The 24,471-nt window shown below is 39.6% G+C and overlaps 1 protein-coding gene across 1 annotated transcript in view; it reads right to left on the reverse strand.

The window, feature by feature from the left end:
- The window catches only part of LOC135219468 (spermatogenesis-defective protein 39 homolog), a gene marked incomplete in the record, with an annotated part of 246,008 nt that overhangs the window by 27,033 nt on the left and 194,504 nt on the right, over positions 1-24,471 (reverse strand). The window contains 4 exon segments of the mRNA XM_064256266.1: positions 13,329-13,418; positions 15,521-15,646; positions 16,559-16,839; positions 17,960-18,101. Of these exon segments, the coding sequence (XP_064112336.1) occupies positions 13,329-13,418; positions 15,521-15,646; positions 16,559-16,839; positions 17,960-18,101 (639 nt within the window).

Here is a 24,471-nt window from a genome sequence, read left to right on the forward strand (position 1 = left end):
GTGTTCCAGGGTTATGACGCCTACAACGCTCATCTGGCAGATGAAATATTACACCAAAAATGCAAAATAATCAATATTTGAAGGTTTTTTTGATGAAAAATGCCATAAGAATGCAGTTTACATAGTTTTCAATGCACCCAAAGCATTAAAAATGATATTGTTATGATACAATATTATTGTTAGAAACTACGATTTGAAAGGGGTACACTTCCCAAATCCCCTTCCAATCAACCAAAAAACACAACACCAAAATATTAAAAATTCCTAATCTAACTAACTATATAGGATTAGCTTCAGCTCCCTGCCCCAGCAACGAATCCACAGACACGTACGGCCCGAGAGAGAAGCACTTATCATAAGAGACACGAACGTCTCTCAAATAATTCGATGCAAAAACTGAATTGCATCTCCAGTAGGTGGACTCGACAAGCGCCTGTAGAGACAAATTCCTGTGAAAAGCTAAGGAGGTAGCTACGGCTCTGACCTCATGAGCTTTGACTCTTAGGAGTTTAAAGTGTTCATCTTCACAGGATGTATGAGCTTCTCTAAAAACGTCTCTAATAAAGAAAGCTTGGGCATTTTTAGAAATCGCTCTCTTAGGATTTCTTACCGGGCACCAAAGACTATCCATATTTCCTCCAAGTAGCTTCTTCCTTTCTAGGTAGAACTTGAGGATCCTGACTGGACACAGGGTCCTCTCTAAGTCTCTCCCTACCAGAGAGGACAGTCCCTTAATCTCGAACGTCCTTGGCCATGGCTTAGAAGGGTTTTCGTTCTTTGCTAAGAAAAGAGGATTAAAGGAGCATACCGCAGAATCTTCCTTAAAGCCCACTGTGCCTTCCAAAGCCTGAAGTTCACTAATCCTCTTAGCAGAGGCTAGCGCAAAGAGGAAGAGAGACTTCCTAGTCAAATCTCTGAAGGAGGAAGCATCAGGAGGTTCGAACTTCTCCGACATTAAGTATTTCAGGACCACATCCAGGTTCCAACTATGTGGTCTTATAGTCTTAAACTTCGAGGTTTCGAAGGACCTTATCAAATCATGTAGATCTTTGTCCTCCGAGATATTTAGGCTCCTATGTCTGAAAACAGAGGAAAGCATGCTCTAATAGCCTTTGATAGTAGAAACAGCCAGATTGCATTTCTCCCTCAAGTACAGGAGAAAGTCAGCTATGTCCGTCACCAAGGTACTGGAAGAGGATACCTTCTGCGCCCTGGTCCACCTTCGGAACACCTCCCACTTCGACTGGTACACACGTAATGTTGAAGGTCTTCTGGCTCTTGCAATAGCCTTTGCAGCATCGCGTGAAAAACCCCTCGCTCTGACGAGTCCTTCGACAGTCTGAAGGCAGTCAGACCGAGAGCGGGGAGGTTTTTGTGGTATCTGTCAAAGTGGGGCTGTTTGAGAAGATCGTTCCGCAGTGGAAGGGACCTCGGGAAATTTATCATCCATTCCAGTACCTCTGTGAACCAATCTTAAGCTGGCCAGACTGGAGCGATGAGGGTCAGCTTTGCTCCCTCCGCCGAGACGAACTTTCTTACTACCTCTCCTAGGATCTTGAAAGGGGGAAAAGCGTACCCGTCGATCCCCTTCCAATCTAGAAGGAGACCGTCTACTGCCACTGCCCTTGGATCTGATATTGGTGAGCAGTAGTTCTCCAGTCTCGCATTCCAATGCGTTGCGAAAAGGTCTATATTGGGTCTCCCCCAGAGGTTCCAAATCTTGTTGCACACCTCTGAATGCAGAGTCCATTCCGTGGGAAGGATTTGATCTCTTCTGCTCAGAAGGTCTGCTCTCACGTTCTTTTCCCCTTGGATAAATCTGGTTAGGAGAGTAATGTTCCGGTCCTCGGTCCAAAGAAGAAGCTCCCTTGCTTTCTCGAATAGGGAGAAGGAGTGAGTCCCTCCCTGCTTTCTTATGTAGACTAGAGCTGTCGTGTTGTCCGAGTTTACCTGCAACACGGCACCCGAGACTTGAGGTTCGAAGTGAAGGAGCGCTAGATGCACTGCTGCTAGCTCCTTCTTGTTGATGTGCCAGGACACCTGTTCCCTACTCCAAGGTGCCTGACACTTCTCTCGAGCCTAGAGTCGCTCCCCATCCTAGTTCCGAGGCGTCTGTAAACAACACTAGGCGAGGGCTCAGTAACTGCAGGGAGAGTCCTTGGTTGAGTCTGTTTGGCTCTAACCACCAACAGAGATCCTCCTTTATTCTCTTTGAGAGACGAAAGGAGTCCGAAAGGTCTTGGTGCTTCTGATCCCAATTCTCCCTCAGGAAGAATTGTAGGGGTCTTAAGTGCAGCCTCCCTAGAGAAACGAACTGTTCCAACGAGGAAAGGGTCCCCAGAAGACTCATCCAGTCCCTCGCGGAACATTGTTCTTTCTCTAGGAAGGTCTTCACTTACTGTATACATCTGTCCTGTCGTTCCTTTGATGGATACACACGAAAACCCCGAGAATCCAATGCTTTGCTGGGGATTCATCTGGGACTTCCCGAGGTTTATTAACAGTCCTAAGGACTGAACTAGGTCCAGTGTTAAATTCAAGTCCTCCAGACAGCGATCCTTTACTGGGCACGGATTAGCCAATTGTTGAGATACAACGAGATCCTTACTCCTTTGAGATGTAGCCAATGAGCTACGTTTCTCATCAGGCCCGTGAACACTTGAGGGGCCGTAGCAAGACCGAAGCATAGGGCTCGAAATTAAAAAACTTTGCCCTGTACCATGAATCTTACGTACTTCCTGGATGAAGGATGAATCGGCACATGGAAATAGGCATCCTGAAGGTCCAGTGACACCATCCAATCCCCCGGACGAAGAGCTGCGAGGACGGAGGATGTGGTCTCCATCGTGAACCTTGTCTTGATCACGAAGTGATTCAGGGCACTTACATCCAGGACTGGTCTCCACCCCCCTGAGGCTTTTGGTACTAGAAAAAGACAGTTGTAAAAACCGGGAGACTGAAGGTCTTGAACACTTTCTATTGCCTCCTTGTCCATCATCTGTTCTACTAGTTGTATAAGGGCTTGGCTTCTTATAGGATCTCGGTATCTTGCTGTTAACTCCCTCGGAGTTGTTGTTAAGGGAGGTTTCTCCCTGAAGGGGATAAGGTATCCTCGAGAGGCGTCCGCCCCCTCTGAGCCCAGACTTTTGCAAACTTTAGAGGTCTGGCTCCTACTGTAGTCTGGAGGACTACTGTCTCACTGGGGTTTCGTGAATGGTTTTCATGATGATCTTCCTCTCTTGACTGGTCTCCTACTCCTAAGAGAGGATCTAGATGCCGTTCTCCCTTGAAAGGGCTGTTGAAAAGAAGTCTTCTCTCATTTGGCCAGAGGCACTGCAGGTTTCAGTCTCTTAGCAGACTGAGCAAGAAGATCTTGCGTTGCTTTCTCTGATAAGGATCTCGAGATGTCCTTAACGGTCTCTTGTGGAAACAGGTGGCTTGAAAGGGGCGAATACAGCAAGGAGGCTCTCTGTAGAGGTGACACTGATTTGGCCAAAAAAGAACTGTAGACAGACCTCTTTTTAAGAACTCCGGATCCGAAGAGAGAAGCAATTTCCATGGATCCACCCATCACGGCCTTATCCAAACAAGAAAGGACACTAGTCAACACGTCCATCGTCACAAAGTCTGGATCCTGAGCTTTCTTGGCCAGGGCTCCCAAGGCCCAATCCATAAAATTGAAGACCTCAAGGGTGCGAAACAGACCCTTAAGCAGATGGTCCATTTCGCACATCCCCCAAGAAGCCTTCGCTGACAGAAGAGAGCGTCTCCTTGAAGAATCCACTAACGATGAGAAGTCAGCATCAGCCGAAGAAGGTAGACCCAATCCCATCGGTTCTTTAGTGTCATACCAGACACCTGGTTTACCTGCCAGCTTAGAAGGAGGACAGGAAAAAACTGTCTTACCAGCTTCCTTCTTAGAGAAGAGCCAGCTCTCTAAGCTCTTAATGGCCTTCTTCATAGAAAGCGTTGGACGCATTTTGACGAACGAAGGGGACTTCGAAAGCTTAGTGCTTGATAGGAGCGATCCTGGTGAAGGAGGATCAGCTGGGCGAAGCGAGTCCCCAAACTCCTGAAGTAGCAGGGCTGCCAGTCTCTTGTAATCTGAGAAGCCCGCATCTTTAGGAGCTTCATCCTCAGAAACTTCTTCAAAGGTAGCATTAGGGGAAGAAGGCTTCTTCGGAGAAGGAGTCCTAGAAGGAGATGGGCTCTTCTCCTTCGAAGGAAGCTTGGAAGAGGAAGTGAGTCCACTTCCCGAGATGCTCTTACCCACAGAAGAACTCGCTTTTGCTGGAAGGGGCCTAGCAGGAGAAGAACGACTGCCGCTAGGAGCCTGACACTTCATAGGCTCTTGGCGCCTGAGAGGGGAAGAGCTTGCGTCTTTGCAGGAGAATCTACCAGGAGTAGGGCGCAAATCCAGGATCAGGCTCTTTCCAGGTTCTTGGCGCCTGTGAGGAGAGGCGCTAGCGTCACGTAGGTGGTGCCTGTCAGGAGCTACGCGCCTTGGGGTAGAAAAACGCCTGCCCTCATCCTGGCGCCTGCCAGGAGAGGCACTTACTTCCTTTCGATGACTCCTGAGAGAGGAAAAACTTGATTCTCCTAAAGAGCGCCTAACAGGAGTAGGGCGCGAAGCACTGACCAGGCTCTTCTCAGGCTCTTGGCGCCTGCCCGGAGAGGGACTAGTGTCCTGTCGTGAGTGCCTGGGCGGAGTAACTCGCCTTGGAGGAGAAAAGCGCTTGACATCATGATGGCGCCTGCTAGGAGAGGCGCTAGAATCTCTCCGAGAACGTCTGGGGGGAGAGAACTGCTCATTGCTCTCTCTGTGTCTACGGGAAGAGCGGAGACTCTCCTGCTCCCTTAGCCTGCAAGGAGAAGAGCTTCTATCCCTCTGAGAGTGCCTTAAGGGAGAATGGAGTCCGCTACTCCTACGTACAGAGTGCTGTTCCTGGCTCCTGCCAGGAGAGGGGCTTGAGCCCTTCCCAGGGCGTCTAAAAGAATACAGGAGCTTACTCGATGAAGAGCGCCTGGCCGGAGTCGCCGATCGTTCGTGATGAGACGAAGCATAGTCGAACGATTTGGCTGGAGAGGAGCGTCTTCCAGGAGAGAGGCGCCTGCCAGAGTCCGAATGCCGACTCGACGAAGGTCTCTTAAGAGAGCTCTTGACCGGAAGAGAGGAGTGCTTCCTGCGAGAAGACCCCTTAGAAAGAGAGCCTACTAAAGTGGATAACTGCTCTTGTAGGCCCACCAAAAACTTCTTGGTCGAAGAGCGAATTCCTTCAGGAGAAGAATCAGGAGACCTCATTGCTCTCTTCTTCTGAGTGGGAGAATACTCCGGAAAAGGCTTCCAAGCTCTTTTCAGGGGGCGCGACTTCGAAGCAGAGCTCCATCCACGTCTCGGTGAGGAAGAATCCGAGTCAGAAAAACACTTCCTAAGGACGCTTTGTCTATAGTGATCCAAGGCAGCCTGGGACGAGTCTACAGGATCTGCCGAAGGGACGCCTCACCGTTGGGAATACTCTACATCCCCCTTGCGGCTTTCAACATTCCTCCTCCCTTGGTCATGGTAGTCTGAAAGAGGTCTAGGCCTAGGAGCAATGCGGAGTCGGTCAGACGCCCCCTCCACTGCACTGGGGACACTGCACACGTCACTGCACACTTCACTGTTACCTTCCGTCTCTTGTAATTGCGCTTGCAAATTACGGATCGAAGCTTTCATTGCAGCCCTCTCCGAAGACGAATCTACGAGTTCGCTGCGGTGGAAGGAGCTGAAACCACGTTAGAAGTAGGAGAAACTACATTAGGATTAGAATGACCGTCCTGATCAATAGAGCAGGACCTACTTGAACTTCTAGCTGAAGCCTTCCTCAACTCTTCCATTGAATCTCAGTCAAACTTAAACATTCATCACAAGTGTTACTAACCGAGCATTCATTCCCCCTACATTTAACACAAATAGTGTGAGGATCCACCGAAGCTTTCGGCAGTCTCACCTTACATCCTTCTTTCATACACACTCTAAAGCGAGTTTCAGGTGAAACATCAGACATATTGAAGAAAAAGTCCAAAGCAAATCCAAACAACGGTCCAAAACAGCGTATGCGAAAGCCAAAGATTGAATACTTCATCAAAAACAATCCTCAGCAAAGCAAACAAGAATTCCATGCAGGAGGAACCAGCAACGATGTTGTCGGTACCGGCGACAGAGAAAATCTGATTAGAAAACGGGAATGGTTCCTATTCCCGCCACCCAGCGGCGGGAGAGGGTGATCACCTAACCTACCTGTAGCGTGTGCCGCGAGTTTTGAATTCTGTCGGGACGTCAGAGACATTAGCTAAGTATATATCTGCCAGGGAAGTTGCATGCACAAAAGTAAAGTTCTCTTAGGATTTTTGATGATGTTCCGGCTTACGACAATTTTTGGCTTACGACGTGTCTCAAGAACGGAACCCCCGTCGTAACCTGGGGACTGCCTTTACTTTGTGTGATAGGCAACCTGAAGACGACACACTACATATCTGTGTAAATGGTGATGTCTGAATCAGATTTTGATAGCACACACTTTGATAGCCTCAGCTGGGCAGAATAGATGAAGGAACGGATACTTCCCCAAATTTGCAAAGAAAGAAAATATTCACAACATTAAAGGAACGTTGAATTCCAGTGGTTTACTGTACTGGTGCAATATGAAAATGCCTATGATGTTCCATGTAAGACCAAGAGATTTCTCAAAGCTTCCTTACCAATAAAACTTTTGTAGTGGCCTTGAGCTGAATACTCCTGGAGAATGACCGCTCCTAAGATCAACAGAGTAAATAACCACCAAAGAAGTGTGTTCATGGGTTTTATTCATTACTTGTATGCACAGTTCCACCAGACAGTTCCAATTTCAAAGGGTTTGTGGCAGTTTTTGTGTTGGTAGCCCTGACAAGAAAGGTAAATCGAGGCCTTGGTCTTCTTTCTGAAATAAAGAACTTATATATTAACAATATAAGGTAAGCAAGTTAATTCCTTCAACCTGGAATTTGTGAAAATAAAAGCAAAGAATTAAAATTTGCCCCAGTTAATAAATTAAGAGAAAGTGTATTTCTTCTTAACTCTGTGGACTACTTAACTAACCTTTCAGACTCATCTATAAGGCATTTGGAGACAATCCAAATTGTCCCAATATTCTTTTTATAAGATCTCTAGACTAAGTTTATGTATCAAACCTGAACAATGTTTGCCCAAATATAAGAGAAGCACTTAAAATGCCTCAATCCACCACCCTTATAAATCCAGGTTTATAAAGTCATGGATCGGCAGCACTCATTTATTGGATGTGTGTACGTATATATAATATATATACAGGCAGTCCCCGGGTTACGACGGCTCCGGCTTACGACGTTCCGAGGTTACGACACTTTTTCTTAAATATTCATTGTAAAATCCGTCCTGGGTTACGACGTTTGTTCCGACATTACGATGCTGACGCTTCCGACGCTCCGAGTTAACGACGCTTTTAAAAAAAGCATACTATGATAAAAATCCTTTATAGTTTAGCAGAGTATATTAATAAAAATAAGTTTCTGGTTAGAATACACCAAAAATTTTGAGGTTATGATGATTTTCGACACTTTTTATGTTTTATATTTCAATGTTTTTTAGTGACGCCTCATATGTGGAACTAGTTTCCGAGCGAATGAATACTAGCTTGGATGCGCAAAGTTTATAACAGTCCAAAAGCGCAAATAATGAAAAAATCATTGCTTATTTCCTGTAATAATAACAAAATTAAGTTTCTGGTTAGATTAATGCAAATTCCAAGTATCCAAAGAGAGACATTATCCAGTAATTTGATCAGAGAGAGAGAGAGAGAGAGAGAGAGAGAGAGAGAGAGAGAGAGAGAGAGAGAGAGAGAGAGAGAGAGAGAGAGAGAGAGACACTCCGAGTTAACGACGCTTTTAAAAAACGCATACTACTATGATAAAAATTCTTTATAGTTTAGCACAGTATATTAATAAAAATAAGTTTCTGGTTAGATTACAACAAAATGAATACTAGCTTGCGATGCGCAAAGTTTATAACAGTCCAAAAGCTCAAATAATGAAAAAATCATTGCTTGTTTCCAGTAATAATAACAAAATTAAGTTTCTGGTTAGATTACAACGCAAATTCCAAGTATCCAAAGAGAGACATTATCCAGTACGTAATTTGATGAGAGAGAGAGAGAGAGAGAGAGAGAGAGAGAGAGAGAGAGAGAGAGAGAGAGAGAGAGAGAGAGAGAGAGAGAGAGAGAGAGAGAGAGAGAGAGAGGCATCTTGGCAAATGAGATCATTTGCCAATGGTCTTGGGGATTGACGTAACGTTTATTTTCTGAACAGATAGGACAGAGAAGTGTTCGTTTCATTAAACGGCCTCTGACTCATGCCAGTAAATGTTTTGTTGATACTAATTATATAAGCCTATTTAAAGATACGTTTACTTTAATTAGTCTATAGGATACATAAATAGTAATCAACTGTTCTTGTAGCCCACAAGATTTGGCAAAATCGAAGTATCCAAAGAGAGACTTTATCCAGTAATTTGATCAGAGAGAGAGAGAGAGACGGAGAAGGAGAGAGAGAGAGGAGAGAGAGACGATGAGTAGAGAGAGAGAGAGAGAGAGAGAGAGAGAGAGGCCTCTTGGCAACAATGGTCTTGGGGATTGGCGTAACGTTTATTTTCTGAACAGATAGGACAGAGAAGTGTTCGTTTCATTAAGTGGCCTCTGACTCATGCCAATAAATGTTTTGTTGATACTAATATATAAGCCTATTTAAAGATACGTTTACTTTAATTAGTCTATATGATACGTAAATAGTAATCAACTGTTCTTGTAGCCCTCAAGATTTGGCAAAATCACTCCAGGTTGTACATAAAACTTCAAGAATGTAGTGTCACCAGAGGATTACAATAGTTTTTACCTTCAAGAGCCAGCATTTTTTGATGAAAATAACTCCAGGTTGTACATAAAACTACAGGAAACAACATGTAGTGTAACCAAAGGATTACAAGTAAGGTTTTTATAACTTTTTATTAGTTTAAGACATTTTTCCGTCGTTCCGGCTTACGACGCGTCTTAAGAACGGAACCCCCATCGTAACCCGGGGACTGCCTGTATATATGAGAGAGAGAGAGAGAGAGAGAGAGAGAGAGAGAGAGAGAGAGAGAGAGAGAGAGAGAGAGAGAGAGAGAGAGCAGAGGTGTTTACCTTCTTGTCGTCCTGTAGGGTTGACTCCTATTTTATGCCTATTTTTTTTTTCTCCTCTTCTGTATTTAGTCTCTGTGAAGTTTGGGTCTGAGAATGTCTTCATTTATGCTTATCCTCTGTGATTTGATATATGTCTCATAACATCAAATTTCTTAGATTAATGTTGTGTTGAAGTGCCATGACTCTCCTAACGTAAGGTTTCTTTAATTGTTGTGATAAAATGATGCATCTGTTTCTACAATGCTATTAAAAGTATGGCAAGTGATCATGCAATCATCCCTGCGAGCAGTTGTGTCTGTTACATTAAATGAAAAATGTTCTTAATTCTACTTGTCTGTCACCATATGAGGAGGTGCATGTTTGATGGGTAGAATTTGGGCTTGCTGTTATTTTCAGTCCCAAAACTATACAAAAAGCAAACTTTGTTTAGGTTTGATGCATAAATGTAGTCTAGACATCTTATAATAATGGGAAAATTTGGATTGCCTTCCAATACCTTATAGATAAGTTTTCGAAAGGTTGGGTGATGTAGTCCACATCATTAAGTGGAAATACACTCTTAATTTTTTTAACTGATGCACATTTTAATTCTTTGCTTTTATTTTTGCAACCTCTCCAGGTTCAAGGAATTAACTTGCTGACCTTATATTCTTAATACATAAGGTCCTTTATTTCAGAAAGAAGACCAAGGCCCCGATTTACCTTTCTTTTCAAGGCTATTAACACAAATAATGCCACAAACCCTTCTCGCTCGGGAAACTGGACCCGGTGGAACTGTCCAGAACTGCACAAATGTCCACTTAGTTTGAGTTGGCAGAGTACATGAATGTTCATTCACTGCACTGCATATACTACAGCAGTAGCAGTCTCCAATTTTCTATATCGCTTGTCAAAAGTTTCCAGGAGACCTGCCATCTTAGCCATCCTTGATGTAACTACCCTTCAGAAATAGTACCACAGATGGGACCCAGGAACTCCGGGGCACATACGCTGACGTCGAGAAGGAGCAGAAGAAGCCATAATACCAGGTAAAAACACACATACACACACTAAAGGAAACGAAACGGGCAAAGAACCGGGAAAAGGCCAAGAGAGGAAAAAACTCAACTCTCGTCCAGGCGGTTAAGAAAAGACTGGCATAGATGATCGGCGTTTCTTCACCCGATCTATGCATGCGTTGCCAGATATCACAAGAGTCCTTGCTTTCATCTGCTGTTTAACTGGATCTAGCTAGGCGCTAGAAATTATCCTATCATTAAGACCGAGGGTTTGTAGCTATGAAAAATACAAATTGACTTAGAAAATTTGTAAATTTTGTGATAAAACTATTAAAAAAACCAGGTATAAACATTTTTAGTGGGTCTTTCTTGAGTCTTAACTAACAAAATAGGCAGTTTTTAGTGTTTTTTATAGGGGCTCCAACTATTTGCGGGTTCTAGATATTTGCAAGGGGGTCTAGTACCCATCCCCTGCGAATATGAAGGGAATGCTGTAATTCCTGGAAGAGGAAATAAATTACAATAATTCCTTGAAGAGGAGACTTGAAGAAATTATACTAATGTCTCATCAGTGGTGGACCAAGTTGGCATCATCTATCTTTGGGTCAGGCTTGTCTTCCACTCCACCACTACTAACAGATGGTGGTAGATTGGTTACTGGCCCTAGGGAAAAGGCTGAACTGCCTCACCAAGTGCATGAAGCTAAGCAATCAGGTGAGGATGTCTCTCTCCCTGATACTTGCATCCTGAACCTATTCTTGCAAAATATGCATCTCACTCTAGGTTTGTTATAAAGACTGGATAATCTTGACAGCTGGGGGGAGAGAAGATCCTGTTGGTTTCTTGCCCTTGTTTTAGAAAAAAAGTTTCTAGTGTGTTGTTTCCTAAGATTAGTAGCTTCTATAGATTTTTATGGCAATGTAGAATCATTACAGATGCGTGCAAGCTTAGTAATAAAGTGCCTGTTCCAAAGAATGGCATATCTGCAGACTGCAGTAACTACAGACAAAACTTTATTCTCCATGTTCTTTCCAAAGCAGAAAACTTATTTAAAGCCACTATATAAATATGTGGAATCTAAAGGATTGTTAACTGCTAGGCAATATTCATACAGGAAGCAGTTAGGTACCTGTAATCCTCTTTAGACTTGACATGCCATTTGCAAGAGAACCTTGACAAGGCGTTTGAGTGCAGAGTAATTCAAATGGATGTTATTGCTGCTTTCAATTTAGTAAACCCTAAGGCACTTATTTATAAACTTCAGAATCTTGGAGTGGATGAATATGTTTTAGGATTAATGCAAGATTTCCTTACATATATGCAGCAGCAAGAATGTGTTTGGAGTTCCACAGGGTAGTGTTCTTGGTCCACTATTTTTAGAGTACCTATAGTACTAGTGATATGGTTGTTGGCCTGGATTGTTCAGTATGCTGATGATGCAACACTTGTCGGTGTAGTAGTCTCCACTTATAAGAAATGGAGCTGCCCTCAGCCTCGATCGGGACATAGACCAAATCAATGAATGGTGTAGTCGGTAGACCATGAGGCTGAACTCTAGTAAACAAAAACACTTGATTAGAAGGTCTTGATCAGATTTTCCATCCCATCCTCCCCTTCAGGTGGATGGGATTTTGCTGAATGAGTCTGAAGCTTTAACTATTTTAGGCATAACTTTTGACACACATCTTTTGAGTAACATCTGATAAAAGTTTTAGCAAATGCTGCACAAAAGTTAGGTATTGCTCATAAGGCCTCATATATTTATAAGTGATAAAATCAATGCAACCTTTTTATGTCATTTGTCCCTCCTTTACTAGAACACAGTTCTCTGGTGTAGATGCCTGCTTCTCCTAGAGATTTATCTCTCATATGTAGTGGTTTGTGGTGTTAAGTGTATTTTTCCTAATAGTAGCATTTATGACTTGGACAGACCATCAACGAATGGTCTCTTTGTTTATAACTTTTTCACACGTATTTTAACACTGATCCTTGATCCCCTTTTCCTGCCGAAAGCAACCATATTTGCTAAACAGCATCACCATTAAGCAGTAAATATGCCTTGCTGTCAAACTTGACAGTTTCAGAGATCTTTTATTCCTCACACCATTGAACTGGGGAACAATCTCCCAAAGGATGTCATGTCAGAAGTTCAAGTGTAATGCATTACTACCCTAGTACAATTCAACTTGTATTTTAATATTTTGCTAAGATTTTTATTTACTTATTTATTCGTTTGTTAACTTAAGTTTTTCTAATAACTCATCTCCTCTTTCTATATTTCCCATTACCTTCTGTTACTTCTCCTGAATGAACACCATATTCTTTGGAAGCTTGAATTTCAAGCCAATGGCCCTTGAGGGCTTGTTCCATATGAATAGGGTTCATCTTCTGAATAATAATATCTAAAGATCTTAGCATGTGGAAAGGTTCTTGAATTGCACTGTAAAGTTATGGTTACTAGTTGCAAACTCTGCGACATGTACCTAAGTAAGAGCAAAGTCCATTTCTTCTCTTAAGATGATCTTAGATAGAAGACCAATTCACTATACGTAATCCTCATTAGATTATGACTTCTGTTCACTTTAAAATAAAAATAAAGGAAAGTAAAGAATTTCTCTTTAGCATGAATGGCAGATACATGACACAGCTATAAGCAGATGACTCTCCTAATGGTACAGTGCACTCATGATACCAATGTGTAATCACCAATTTGATACAACTGGACAATTATTCTTGGTTAGAATGTCTTGTCAGCATTATCCCCGGTTATTAACGATTGTTTTATGGCGCTTGTCAAGTTTTTTTGGCGATTTCCAGCGCTGAAATGTGCTGATTTACAGTTATCAGTGCTGATACATACTAACAGAAACACCATTAACCAGTTATTGGCACCAAAACCTGGTTATCAGTGCCAAAAATGACTGAATTTTGGCTATCAGCCATTTTCGCTTATTATCAAGCCGTGGGAATGGAACCACTGCTGTTAACCGGGGAATGCCTGTTTAAGTATTCCTTATCTTAAGTAAACAAAGTGTTAGTACTAGAGTGTGAGAAAATTAAATTAATATTACAGTAAAAGGTAAAATGATAATCAACTTACATCAATAACAGCTTGGTATGATTTGCAGTTCACAGCCAGTTTCAAACGAACATCTAATGAATCGACTAGCATTATGTAAGATGCAAGAACCTGGAAATATAAAAGAAAATCAGACTAAGAATAATTTCTAACACATAACATGAAAACCAAGGGAAAGGTAAAACTATTTTCTTAAAAAGAAAATCTGGTCATCTTGATCCACTTTAGCTATTTTTCCTAAAAAGGCTTAATTGCCTCTGGACTGGTACTATACATGTCCCCAACACCTTGATAGTTGATGATACAAAGCCTTTTTATTGTACTGCCGTAATCAACTACAATTTCTTTCAAACTTTTTTGCAAGATGCTGTGCAAATTAAACCCATGCTGCCTTTGGCTTGACAACAGGTATGATGGTACATAAGATAATACTGCAAACAGTACTTATACAAAACTTCTTCAAGACTCCCTTTCCCAGCTACTTTTATATGCTTGCAGCTAATTAAGGTGCAAATTGATCAACACAGTACTTGTTCACAAATAAAACAGTAGCATCCTTGGATTTCTTGTTATTATGCACAAATTCCTTGATACAAAAAAATAATGCTTTACAATTTTCATAGACAGGGTTTTATCAAGACAGTCAAAGATTTTTAATCCATCTTCAGTTTTCAAGTTCATGAACCACAGACTTCAGTTACAACACACACCGTACAGTGCAAGTGCAAGAACACTATACTATTAGTATTGTACTACTGTATTGGAAATGGTGTAAAATGCTGTGGAGCTGAGGGGAGAGGAGAGCACTCTGTTACAGTGCAATCGTTTCTTGTGTTTCGGGGCATTTTCTTTCAATTTCTATTTCATACTATAATTTCTTTTCTGAGTTTTTAAAATGTTGAATGAAGTGGTTTGCCAATAAAGTATGTATTTTACTGTAGCGTTGATTGGAGATTTTTTGTTTTAATTGTACATTATTTCTAAGTGGCTATGAATCTATACTTAACCCAAGTTATGAAGCCTCTTGGAATCCCATCAATTGCCTAACATTCTATTTTTGAGGTACCTGAACAAATTGTATAGTGTCTATCTGTATTGTGCATCTGATGCTACCATGTACAAAATTTCTCACTTTTCTACAAGGACCTAGCTCAGCTAGGCAACTGCTAAATCTACTTGGGGTTGGCATAGGCTTAAGATAAATTTTCTTCCCAAGTCTTTCCTTTGATGTTCCTGTCACTATTCTTATCAAAAGAGCAACTACAACCATATCAACCTGTTTAAAAGTGTACAAGGGTATTCTTTTTAACTTTTTCCTTAATTGTTCATGTTTGATTCGGTAATTCCTTATCCTTGAGTAACTCCAATGGCATCTGATCCAATTGTCTGTTGAACTTATTCTACAGATCATCATTTCCAGCAAGGTGATCCATTTTTAAACAGTTTTAGTTCTTTCCTTAGCTCAGGAATTAATCCAAACATGATGTGGAATATAAGTTGATACTATTCTCAAGGTTTTGTTTCACTTTATGCTGATTTGATGACTGCTGAATAGACCACTTTTGTTGGAGGTTTTTACTGTCCAACAACAGGACCTACTACTTGCAACAACTTATTTACAGTCTATTAAAACTGAATATCAAAGAATTTCATTATAGGAACATTAAAACAAATTCCTGAGGAGCTCAAACTGGCTGCCTACACTGCTTACATCCAACTCCTTTCTCTTTCATTAAAATGGTATTGAAAATGCCTGTTCCCAGAATTTTGTACTGCCATTAGCTCTGATTATGACCACTGTGATCATGTATGCCTTCTTTATTTATTCAGAAGTTTTTCTAGAAGTATTTCTATCATCCTTTCATCATCAAGATTAACATATAAAACAAAGGAAAAAAAGGTTAATTTTGATCTGGAACAATAACACTAGGTTTAAAAGCTGGCCCAGAAACCATGATAAAATCATTACTGTATATAGCAATAGTATAGGAAAAATATTACCAACATAAAAAACTATGAATATGAAAATCTGATAAACACAACAGTACTTGTGAATAACAAATACAGAAAAAACAAAGCCTGCTAAATAATACATCAACACTATAGTAACATACATACACCTTAAAACAACACATTAAATTTCATGTTACTCATTTACAAAGAATTCTAAATAATATAATCTAAAAATAATAGTACCAGTACTATATACTTACATTTGATGGAGCATCTGTACTTTGAAGCATGTATACTACTTGATCAATTGGCAGAGTTGATTTGACTACTCTACCAGATCCACTCAAGACAGACTTGATTGAAGTTAAGGCTCCAAGTAGTACACCCTTCAATTAGAAAAAATATACTTTTATTTTTTGTGTGTGTTAATGCCGTATTAAGCTTCAGTTTTCATAAAAACCTAGCATTAAATTGTTCAAAACCTCTACACATCTTTTACCATACAATAATGTGCAACATTTGCAAATTATATTAAAATATAATGGCCCTCATAAAGTTTTATATTTTATTTGAAGCTTTAATCATCTTATTTGAGTATGTATATTGATACAGTCATTGGGCCATTTAACATTAATTTTAAAACAAAAATAATCCACTGTAACTTTTGTTAAGAAATGAAGTTGAAATTCATACAATTGCTGCAAAAAATGAGAGAGATTTTTTAAATCATCAGACATGAGGTGTTAAAAATAAGACTGACAACTCCCACAAAGGCTGGAGCCTAAAATGGTGTTGACTGTGACTATGCAATTCATTTAATTTTATGTAACATGTACTTAAAATATTCAACCAATATGATATCACTGATCCTTGAATGCACTGCCACATTATTTACAGAAGCAATATAATAATATATTTGCATTGCTTTACACTATGGGAGAGCAGTTACTCTCTATCCTAAAAATAGAAGATGTTACACAACAAGGATGAAACCAATTATGAATGGTGATAATCATTAACAGCAAAGGTTCCTCAGAGCTTAATTAAAACATATTTTAAAATATTATATGACCACAAGAAGTAGCCAAGCTATGTGAGCAGTAAACAAAAGTATCAAAATAACAAATTCTTGAATACCTAAACATATTTTATAGCCTTTACATAGATTTCAAATTATTTTGAAAATATGAAAAATATTTTCCTGTAGTACCTTGCTACCTAACATCACACTATGTGGAAAGCTAGAATGTTTATATGGCCTGAAACTAGAGCAACATTTCTTTAATATTCGATCTTACTTTGTTCCCCATCCAGGCTTCTAAGTCACTTGGTAATGGCCAATGACTAATTTGTGCTCGTCCTCGAAGCGCTGTCCATAGAAGTTGTCTGTCAGTTATGTTATGAGCTTTCCTAAGTGCCATTGGACTCCCAACATTAGATTCTGGGGCATCCCAATTATGCATACAGCAGTACAAAAGAGTTGCCAGTACAGAAGAATCAACTACTAGTCCTTTTTCTTTGGATTCATCTACTGCCTGACTTGTGCTTTGATTAGCAGCCTCTATCTGTATTTGCCTCTCTGTAAAATAAAATTAATTCTGTGAAATTAGTTGTTTCCCCCTGTTTATAAAGGAAAATATGCTTCATATTGAACAAACTTCATTTGTTCTTTTTAAAATTAAGTACAAATTCTACATTTTCACTTCTACTGATATAAGAAAGAAATGATTCCATAAGGCAAATTCAGTCTGTATTGATAAAGCTACATGATGAGATACTTTTCAATTATCTGGGGTGACCTCAGGTGACAAAGAAAACAACTATAACACTTTTCATCATGCTCATTACCATTAGATCTTCAAAATCCCTAATACGTACTTGAACATGATTCACAGATACTAAAGCACAAATGAACAGGTAAACCAGTGCATGCTTAGGTGGTCATGTAAAAAGAATAAAAATCATACAAATAAATACTTGACTATAGACATGTGTATTGAGTTATGAATATTTCAGAAATTAAAACCTTTAGCATGGAATTACATTGGGGTTACAGGAAGGGCCACTGGGATTTTATGCCATTTTATTTTTTATTTACAATCCCTCTTCTCATAAGACATAACATGCTTCATAAACTAGTTGGATAACTATCAGGTGTAATCACTGTGTCACAGATTTAATAATTTACTATATTTATTCATGAGTGAAAGTGAGATTATACTCTGGGATGGCTTCTATGCAAAACTTAAATCTGTCATGGAAATAGTTTTGCAGCTAATTTTTATGCACATAAAAATGAGAACAAATCCATGTGGTTTTGAATCTTTTCAAATAGGTAACAACAGCATCAACTGTATAGCTCCTATTATAAATATACATAACAAATTATCCAAAATGAAGATGTTTTTTTATGCTATTTCTTCGTCACTTATTGAGATAATTCACATAATAAGTTGATTATACCATTATTGTCTCAAACATGCATATTCTTACAAATTGTGATCAGAGGACACTGGATTATGACTGCAAGAAGAGAAGTTAGTACTACATACTTGACAAGTAAAAGTTAATGACAGCATATAATTCATTTGGTGTTCAAACAGACAATGATACAAACTTCAACTTTCAATATGATTCACCATTCCTAATGAACATATATTAATAATAAATCTGTTTAAACAACTGTAACTCATATTCACCTAACAACTGATGGTGGTCCTTCAATGCAGTAGCTTCAAAAGCCATAGCAGGATCACTGAAATGAGACTGTAGTGCTTTCACGAGATTTTTCACTTTTGTACTCGGAGACTTCCCAGCTAGTGTCCACTTGTAAGTAAGAATCTGTAATATGTGAAACATATTCATATTTAGAGAATCTCAAAATGTTTTCAGTTTCAGTCTAGTACATAATGTTACTGCACTTATGCCTAAAATTGAATTGGATATTATGAGAACATCCAGACAAAGTAATTACAGGCAGTCCAAGGTTATCAGCAGGGTTCCATTCTTGGCAGGGTGCTGATAAGTGAAAACCACCATTAACCGAAACTCGGCAATTGAGTTTTGGTTTATGGCACCAATAAGCGGTTAATGGTGCCTCTGTTAGGTATGTTATGGTGCCATAAGTCGCTGACTAACCAGATCGCCATTAACCGAGACTGGCTGTCTGTACACTACTGCTGCTGCTGTATGCATCACCAATTTGTTGGGGTTAAAAGAAGGATACTCCATCTATTGAAAATATTGATTTGCATATTGGGAAACAACAAAACAGTTTCTAAACAAAATTTGTTTTGCAGATACACACTCGTCACTTTTACTTAAGCCATTACAGCTGGTAAAAGGAGAGGTGAATTGTCACTTATAGAGAATAAAACATACAGTCAAGAACACTGTTATTTTCCATCATAATGTATAATTTTCTGTTAACTATATTCCTTGTATAGTTTTACAACTTGACAAATTTGTTTGGCCAATGTTGAATGGTTCAGTATGAGTAGCCAAGTCATCAGAGAAAATTGTTGCTGAAGAGTTCCTACCATCCCAAAGACTGGGGTTTCAAAAACTTCATGATTTTGAGTCTAACAAACCTGAAAACCTTTTGAACTAAGTGAATATGAACCAACTGGAACCATTAGTATGTGAAAAAGCAACTGACATGGATACCAAAGTCTTGCTGATCCTTTTTCCCATGCTGCTAAGTTCTAACCAAAACTCTTGAGTTCTCATTATTGGGGCCAGTTCTGTTCTGATATGTCCCAAGCCTGAACTGTGTTGGTCTGCTGTCTGCAGAAAATGGGAAATGGGACCCCACTGAAAACTGTACATCACTTCCAAATTCTTGACCTTAAAAGCCATAGAAAGACAATGCTCATCTGACCTGATAAGCCTCGGGCATTTTGGTTTAGGCATCAATCAACCCAGCCCAAATATTTAGATACACTGTCTTGAAGACTTTTTAATACAGAGATATACTGTCTTGAAGACTTTTTAATACAGAGATATACTGTCTTGAAGACTTTTTAATATGCACTGTTGACTAAGCATATAGAATATATGTCCTATAGGTAACAGCCTTGAATATACTAAATGTTATCTCTAACTACTATTAAAAAGCTTAATAACATTCCTTTTCTCTGCAGAGTTTGCAAATCATAAAATAAAAAAATGAAAAAGCACAGCAAATATCACTAAATATCATACAATAACAGTATTCAGTGGTATGTGCTGAAATTCTTAACGAATATGAACTCAAATGACAGTAGTAATGTAATGGGAAAAATATTCCTTTAATTATTAGTGATTTATTGAGGAATTGATTCATCATCCTCCTCTAATATCTTTACACTGCTGATGTAAAAGTGATTGGAACTGTGAAATATTTTCGTTTTTGTTGTGGACACAAGTGCGTGGCAGTGTAGCCAGTCCCTTGTTTTATTTTTCTTTCGCTCTGAGTATGGGAGTGCTGCCCTGAATCTTTCGTCTGCATTTTGGTAACACTAGCAACACAAGTAAGAATCACAAATGCTATCGTGTGAGGAGGACGTCAGCCATTCCACCCTTTCATTTTGGCTATTTTACCAAATTATTAATACAAATGATTATCTATCCCTTGCAAGGTAAGCTTTTAAAGTTGTAATATTATCGTTAGGGCATTATTTGGAACAGATCATTATCATGAAAGAACAGTAGTAGACGAGAATTCAAGTGCAGAGTTGCCTGCCCAGTCAAACATGCTGCAATGCCTTAACAAGGAAAACTTTCATTGTCGTGAAAGATGCTTCACGTTCATTAGTTGTCATGAGATTTTGATGTGTTAGTTTGAGTTGTAACTTAGCGTTTGACAGGGTTGTAAAACGTTAAAAAAATAGTCATAAGAGTTTTGTTTGTGTAAAGTTTTTGCAAATACCAGTGTCAAAAGGTACCACAACATGGCCATCTTACATAGCATCTTGGGGTTACCCCTACCTCTCTCATGGAAATTTCCATTGCCGATCATGATCTTAGACTAGGCTATATACAGTAATTTAAGAAGGCCTACCCTAGACTAATCCTGTTTGAATGAGGAATTATGACTATTTTTGGTAAAAATAGTTAGGCTATATGTATATAAATTCATGGAAAACTTAATTACATAGGACTTAGCCTATACCCTCATTAAAACTAACCTAACTTTGTGGCCTATTGTAACCTAGTCAAAATCAGCCATGTAAACTTTGCATAGGCTATCCTTAACGATTTCTGAAGAAGCCTAGGCTAGACTATATCCTGTTAAAAGGCACCTTAGCCTAATTTTACCTCATTTTAGTTTTAAGTTTTTCTCAGAAATCTTTCAGGTAACCTTGCCCATTGACATATATTGTGCACAAACATTTAGTACTGTGTGGAGTAGGGTATCAAATGATGTACACCTTACTGTAAATTAATTGATTCCAGGGCTGCTCCACATTTGATACTTACCTTATTATGAAGGAAAAGCAATTCCCATGATCTGTAGTTGATATATTTTTTTGAAGTCTCTCAATATAAAGAGTTATTTTTTGTTGTAGTTTTAAACTACGCAGTTGTATTGATTTCTGGAAAGTAAAAATTAAATAAAATTAATATTTCCAGGGATCTACTCCAGGGATCCAGTCCAGGACTTCTGAAGACTAGGTAAATTAATCAAGTCCAGGAGACTAGGCCTGGGAGAAATTTGGCATGATGTAATGAGTAATAAAAGGATTTTGACAAAGGAAAAATCTGTTTCTGGGCAGTGACCTATGTCACCCAGTGAAATGGTTCCTTTAGCACTCATTTCTAGGTATAAATGCTATTGCTAAATATACCGGAGAAAAAAGCTATATGGTAATGCCAGAATATTCTGGCTCGCTCACCTTATTTAAGGTGTCGGTATGGTATCTGGGGCGAGTGTAACCACTACCAGAGGTCCCCTGCCATTTAGTCTTCTTCCTTTCTCAATATCCCTTGTCTACAGAGGAGCTGTTCTAGGCCCCCGCTACCACTACTGCTACGGCTAGCGCTTTGTTTACCATTCCTGTAGATAGCACCCAAGCTTGGGCCAGATTAGGGTGTGGAAATTAGAGGGTGTGGAAATTAGAGGGTGGGTTTCACTGGGCGACACAGGTCACTGCCCAGAAACAGATTTTTCCTTTGTCAAAATCCCTTTTCTGGGCCTACCCTGTGTCGCTCCGTGAAATCGTAACAGAGAATTGGCCCCACCAGCTTGGAAAATTAGTGTTGATAAATTACTGTAAGGAAATTGAAAGCTGCATAATTATTAAATAATATTTAATAGTAGTTATTCAATCTACAATACTTAATAAATTTCCTTAATACTATGAAGATTTTTAATAATATCCTTAAACTACAGTTCTTATCTAGTACTAGGGTTGTATAACCCGGCAACAAACAATAAATGAACCTTACACCACTAAACAGGAATTTATTTACAAAATTTTGCACCAGATATCCATATGTACAATAATAAAGATCATAATACAATGCAGGTGAAAATCAAATTAAGTGTGCAACCCAGTAACAACCGAGCTAAGGTCAAGAATGCTAGCGAGGTAGGTAGGAGAGAGAGATGAGAGAGAGACATAGGCTAATTAGACTAATTACTACCATGCTATGTAGTGTCAGGGGAAACTGTGTTCCCCGTTGCCAATGCTGGGAATTTAAGGGCCTCTAAGGTTTTTAGGAAGTGGCGTTTAAATACTGTCAGTGATTTCCAGCCTGTATACCTTTTGAGATCGTCAAAGTTCATGTGTTGAAAATAATTAACTGATGTAGCTACCGCCCTAACATCATGTGCTCGCGGAAGTGATTCCGGGTTAGCTTGTTTGATAAAATATAGAATCTAGTCCGATTCCTTTTAGGGAGATGGTTCCACCATTTTCCCTAATAAACAAGGGGCCTGAAGTTTTCATGGCGGTTCTGTTTAAAGGGATTTTGACGTAAGGAAAAATCTATTTCTGGGCGATTGGCTCGTGTCGCCAGCGAAATATCCTTTAATCTATTATTTCTAGGGTAAATGTACTAACACATACCAGAAGAAATAAATAATAAGAAAAAGGTCAGTATAACTGACTCGCTCACCCTCCCAGAGAGTGTCGGTAGAACACTATGGCGAGTGAGACCATACCAACGAGCCAAATGCCAATAGAATTCTCCCACTACAAAATCCCCAACAAGAGGAGAGCCGACCCACAGAGTGGGCAGCACCTACTACTACTACTCCATCCCATGCTGCCGACTGCTGCGCCTCTGGTTGGCCATCCTGAGTTAGCAGACAATCTTGGCGATGGGATGGGTAGGGCGGGATTTCGCTGGCGACACGAGCCAATCGCCCAGAAATAGATTTTTCCTTACGTCAAAATCCCTTTTCTGGCTCAGCTCGTGTCGCTGCGGCGAAAATCGTACCAGAGAAATAGCACAAGATTGTAAAGAAATTCAACAAAATACAAGAGGTCCTCAAATAAAAGATAAAATAAAATAAATGAATATAATTGCTAATAAAGATACATATACACAGTGATACAAAATAGAAATATTACTTAATTATACTAATTCTAATAATATTTCTTAACTTAAGGTAATATAACATATATACAGGAGAAATATATCATATATGTACAAAAATGGTATCTGTGTAAAGCTATGTATCAAAACATACTAAAGCAATTAACATAAAAGTTGAATAAAAACAAACTCAACAATAATAAAATATAAAGGAATGTATATGACTTAATATCAAAACCCGTAACCATTAAAATAAGATGTATCTCCTAGCATAAAAATAAGGAGATGACATCCACGAGATCAATAACCATCATCAAATGTGAGTGTCCCTAGCAAAAAAATAAGGGACACCCACTATATCATCATAAAAGCAGCTACACAAGGTGACCGTAAATGAACAAGGCAGGAATAGACGAACTGTGGGTGAGGCAGGTAGAAAGGAGGACTGGATCTTCTACTAAGGATTAGTCAGAGTCAGGGGAAACTATGTTCCCCGCTGCAACTGCTGAAAATTTCAGAGCTTCCAAGGACTTTAAGTAATGACGTTTGAACACTGTCGGCGATTTCCATCCAGTATACTTTTTCAACTCATCGAAGTTCATATGTTGGAAATAGTTAATTGAGGTGGCTACTGCCCTGACATCATGTGCTTTTGGGAAAGAGTCAGGATTGGCTTGTTTAATGAAGTACAGGATTTGTTGCCTGATGCCTTTAATAGATAAGTACCACCTTTTTTCTCTCTTAAAGAGAGGACCCGATGAGGATGAGGAGTCCTAGATAGAAAGGCTCGTAGGCTGAAACTGGGCAAAGAGATACATCTTGGGTAAGGGTAGTACCTTCCATGGTTCCCACCTCATCAAAGGATCTTCATTCTTAGCTATAAAGCTACGTTCCGGAGAAAGTACACTTCCCCTGTGGGAAGGAACTGAATATGATCCGGATCTCTGGATAAAGCCGACAGTTCTGAAATTCTAGCTCCTGAGGCCAAGCTTAATAAAAATATAGGGTTTTTCTTAAGAGCATTATAAACAAGCATGTGTCATTATTGGTTTCTGAAGCCAGCTTTAGAACATCGTTTAAGAACCATGATACTGACGTAGGCCTTACAGAAGGTCTAAGTCTAGCACACGCCTTGGGAATAGACGAGAAGTAGGAATCTGTCAAGTCTATGTTGAACCCAAATTGAAAAATCTTTTTCAAGGCTGACTTGTTTGTGTAATTGTGCTAGCTGCTAAGGCCTTTTTCAATAAGGATCTGAAAAAGGATATAGCTGAATTGATTGTCATGATCCTAATATCTGATTCTTTCAGGAAGGTTGCTAACTTTTTGACAGCAGCATCATACTGTCTCAAAGTTTGAATCTCTTTTATCGGATTCCAAGAAGAGAATATTCTGAGGGTCAATATTCGCATCCCTTTTCGCTGCAAACTTCATGAAATCCATAAAGTTAGGGTTTTGAGAATCCCTGAGGAAGCGAAACACAGTCTTCGTTTGTACTGACTGGGAGAGCTTGGGATTGGGGATCCGAAGAGGGCGAAGACCCAGTTCCAGAATGAGAGGGTACCAATTGCTCTTCGGCCAGTCTGGGGCTACTAGAGCACTTGACCCTTGAATGACCTGAGTTTGTTTAACACTTTCATGAGAAGATTCACTGGAGGAAAGACATAAATCTTCTCCCAGTTGTTCC

This window comes from Macrobrachium nipponense, chromosome 1, assembly GCF_015104395.2.
Source record: "Macrobrachium nipponense isolate FS-2020 chromosome 1, ASM1510439v2, whole genome shotgun sequence".
Lineage (NCBI taxonomy): Eukaryota > Metazoa > Arthropoda > Malacostraca > Decapoda > Palaemonidae > Macrobrachium > Macrobrachium nipponense.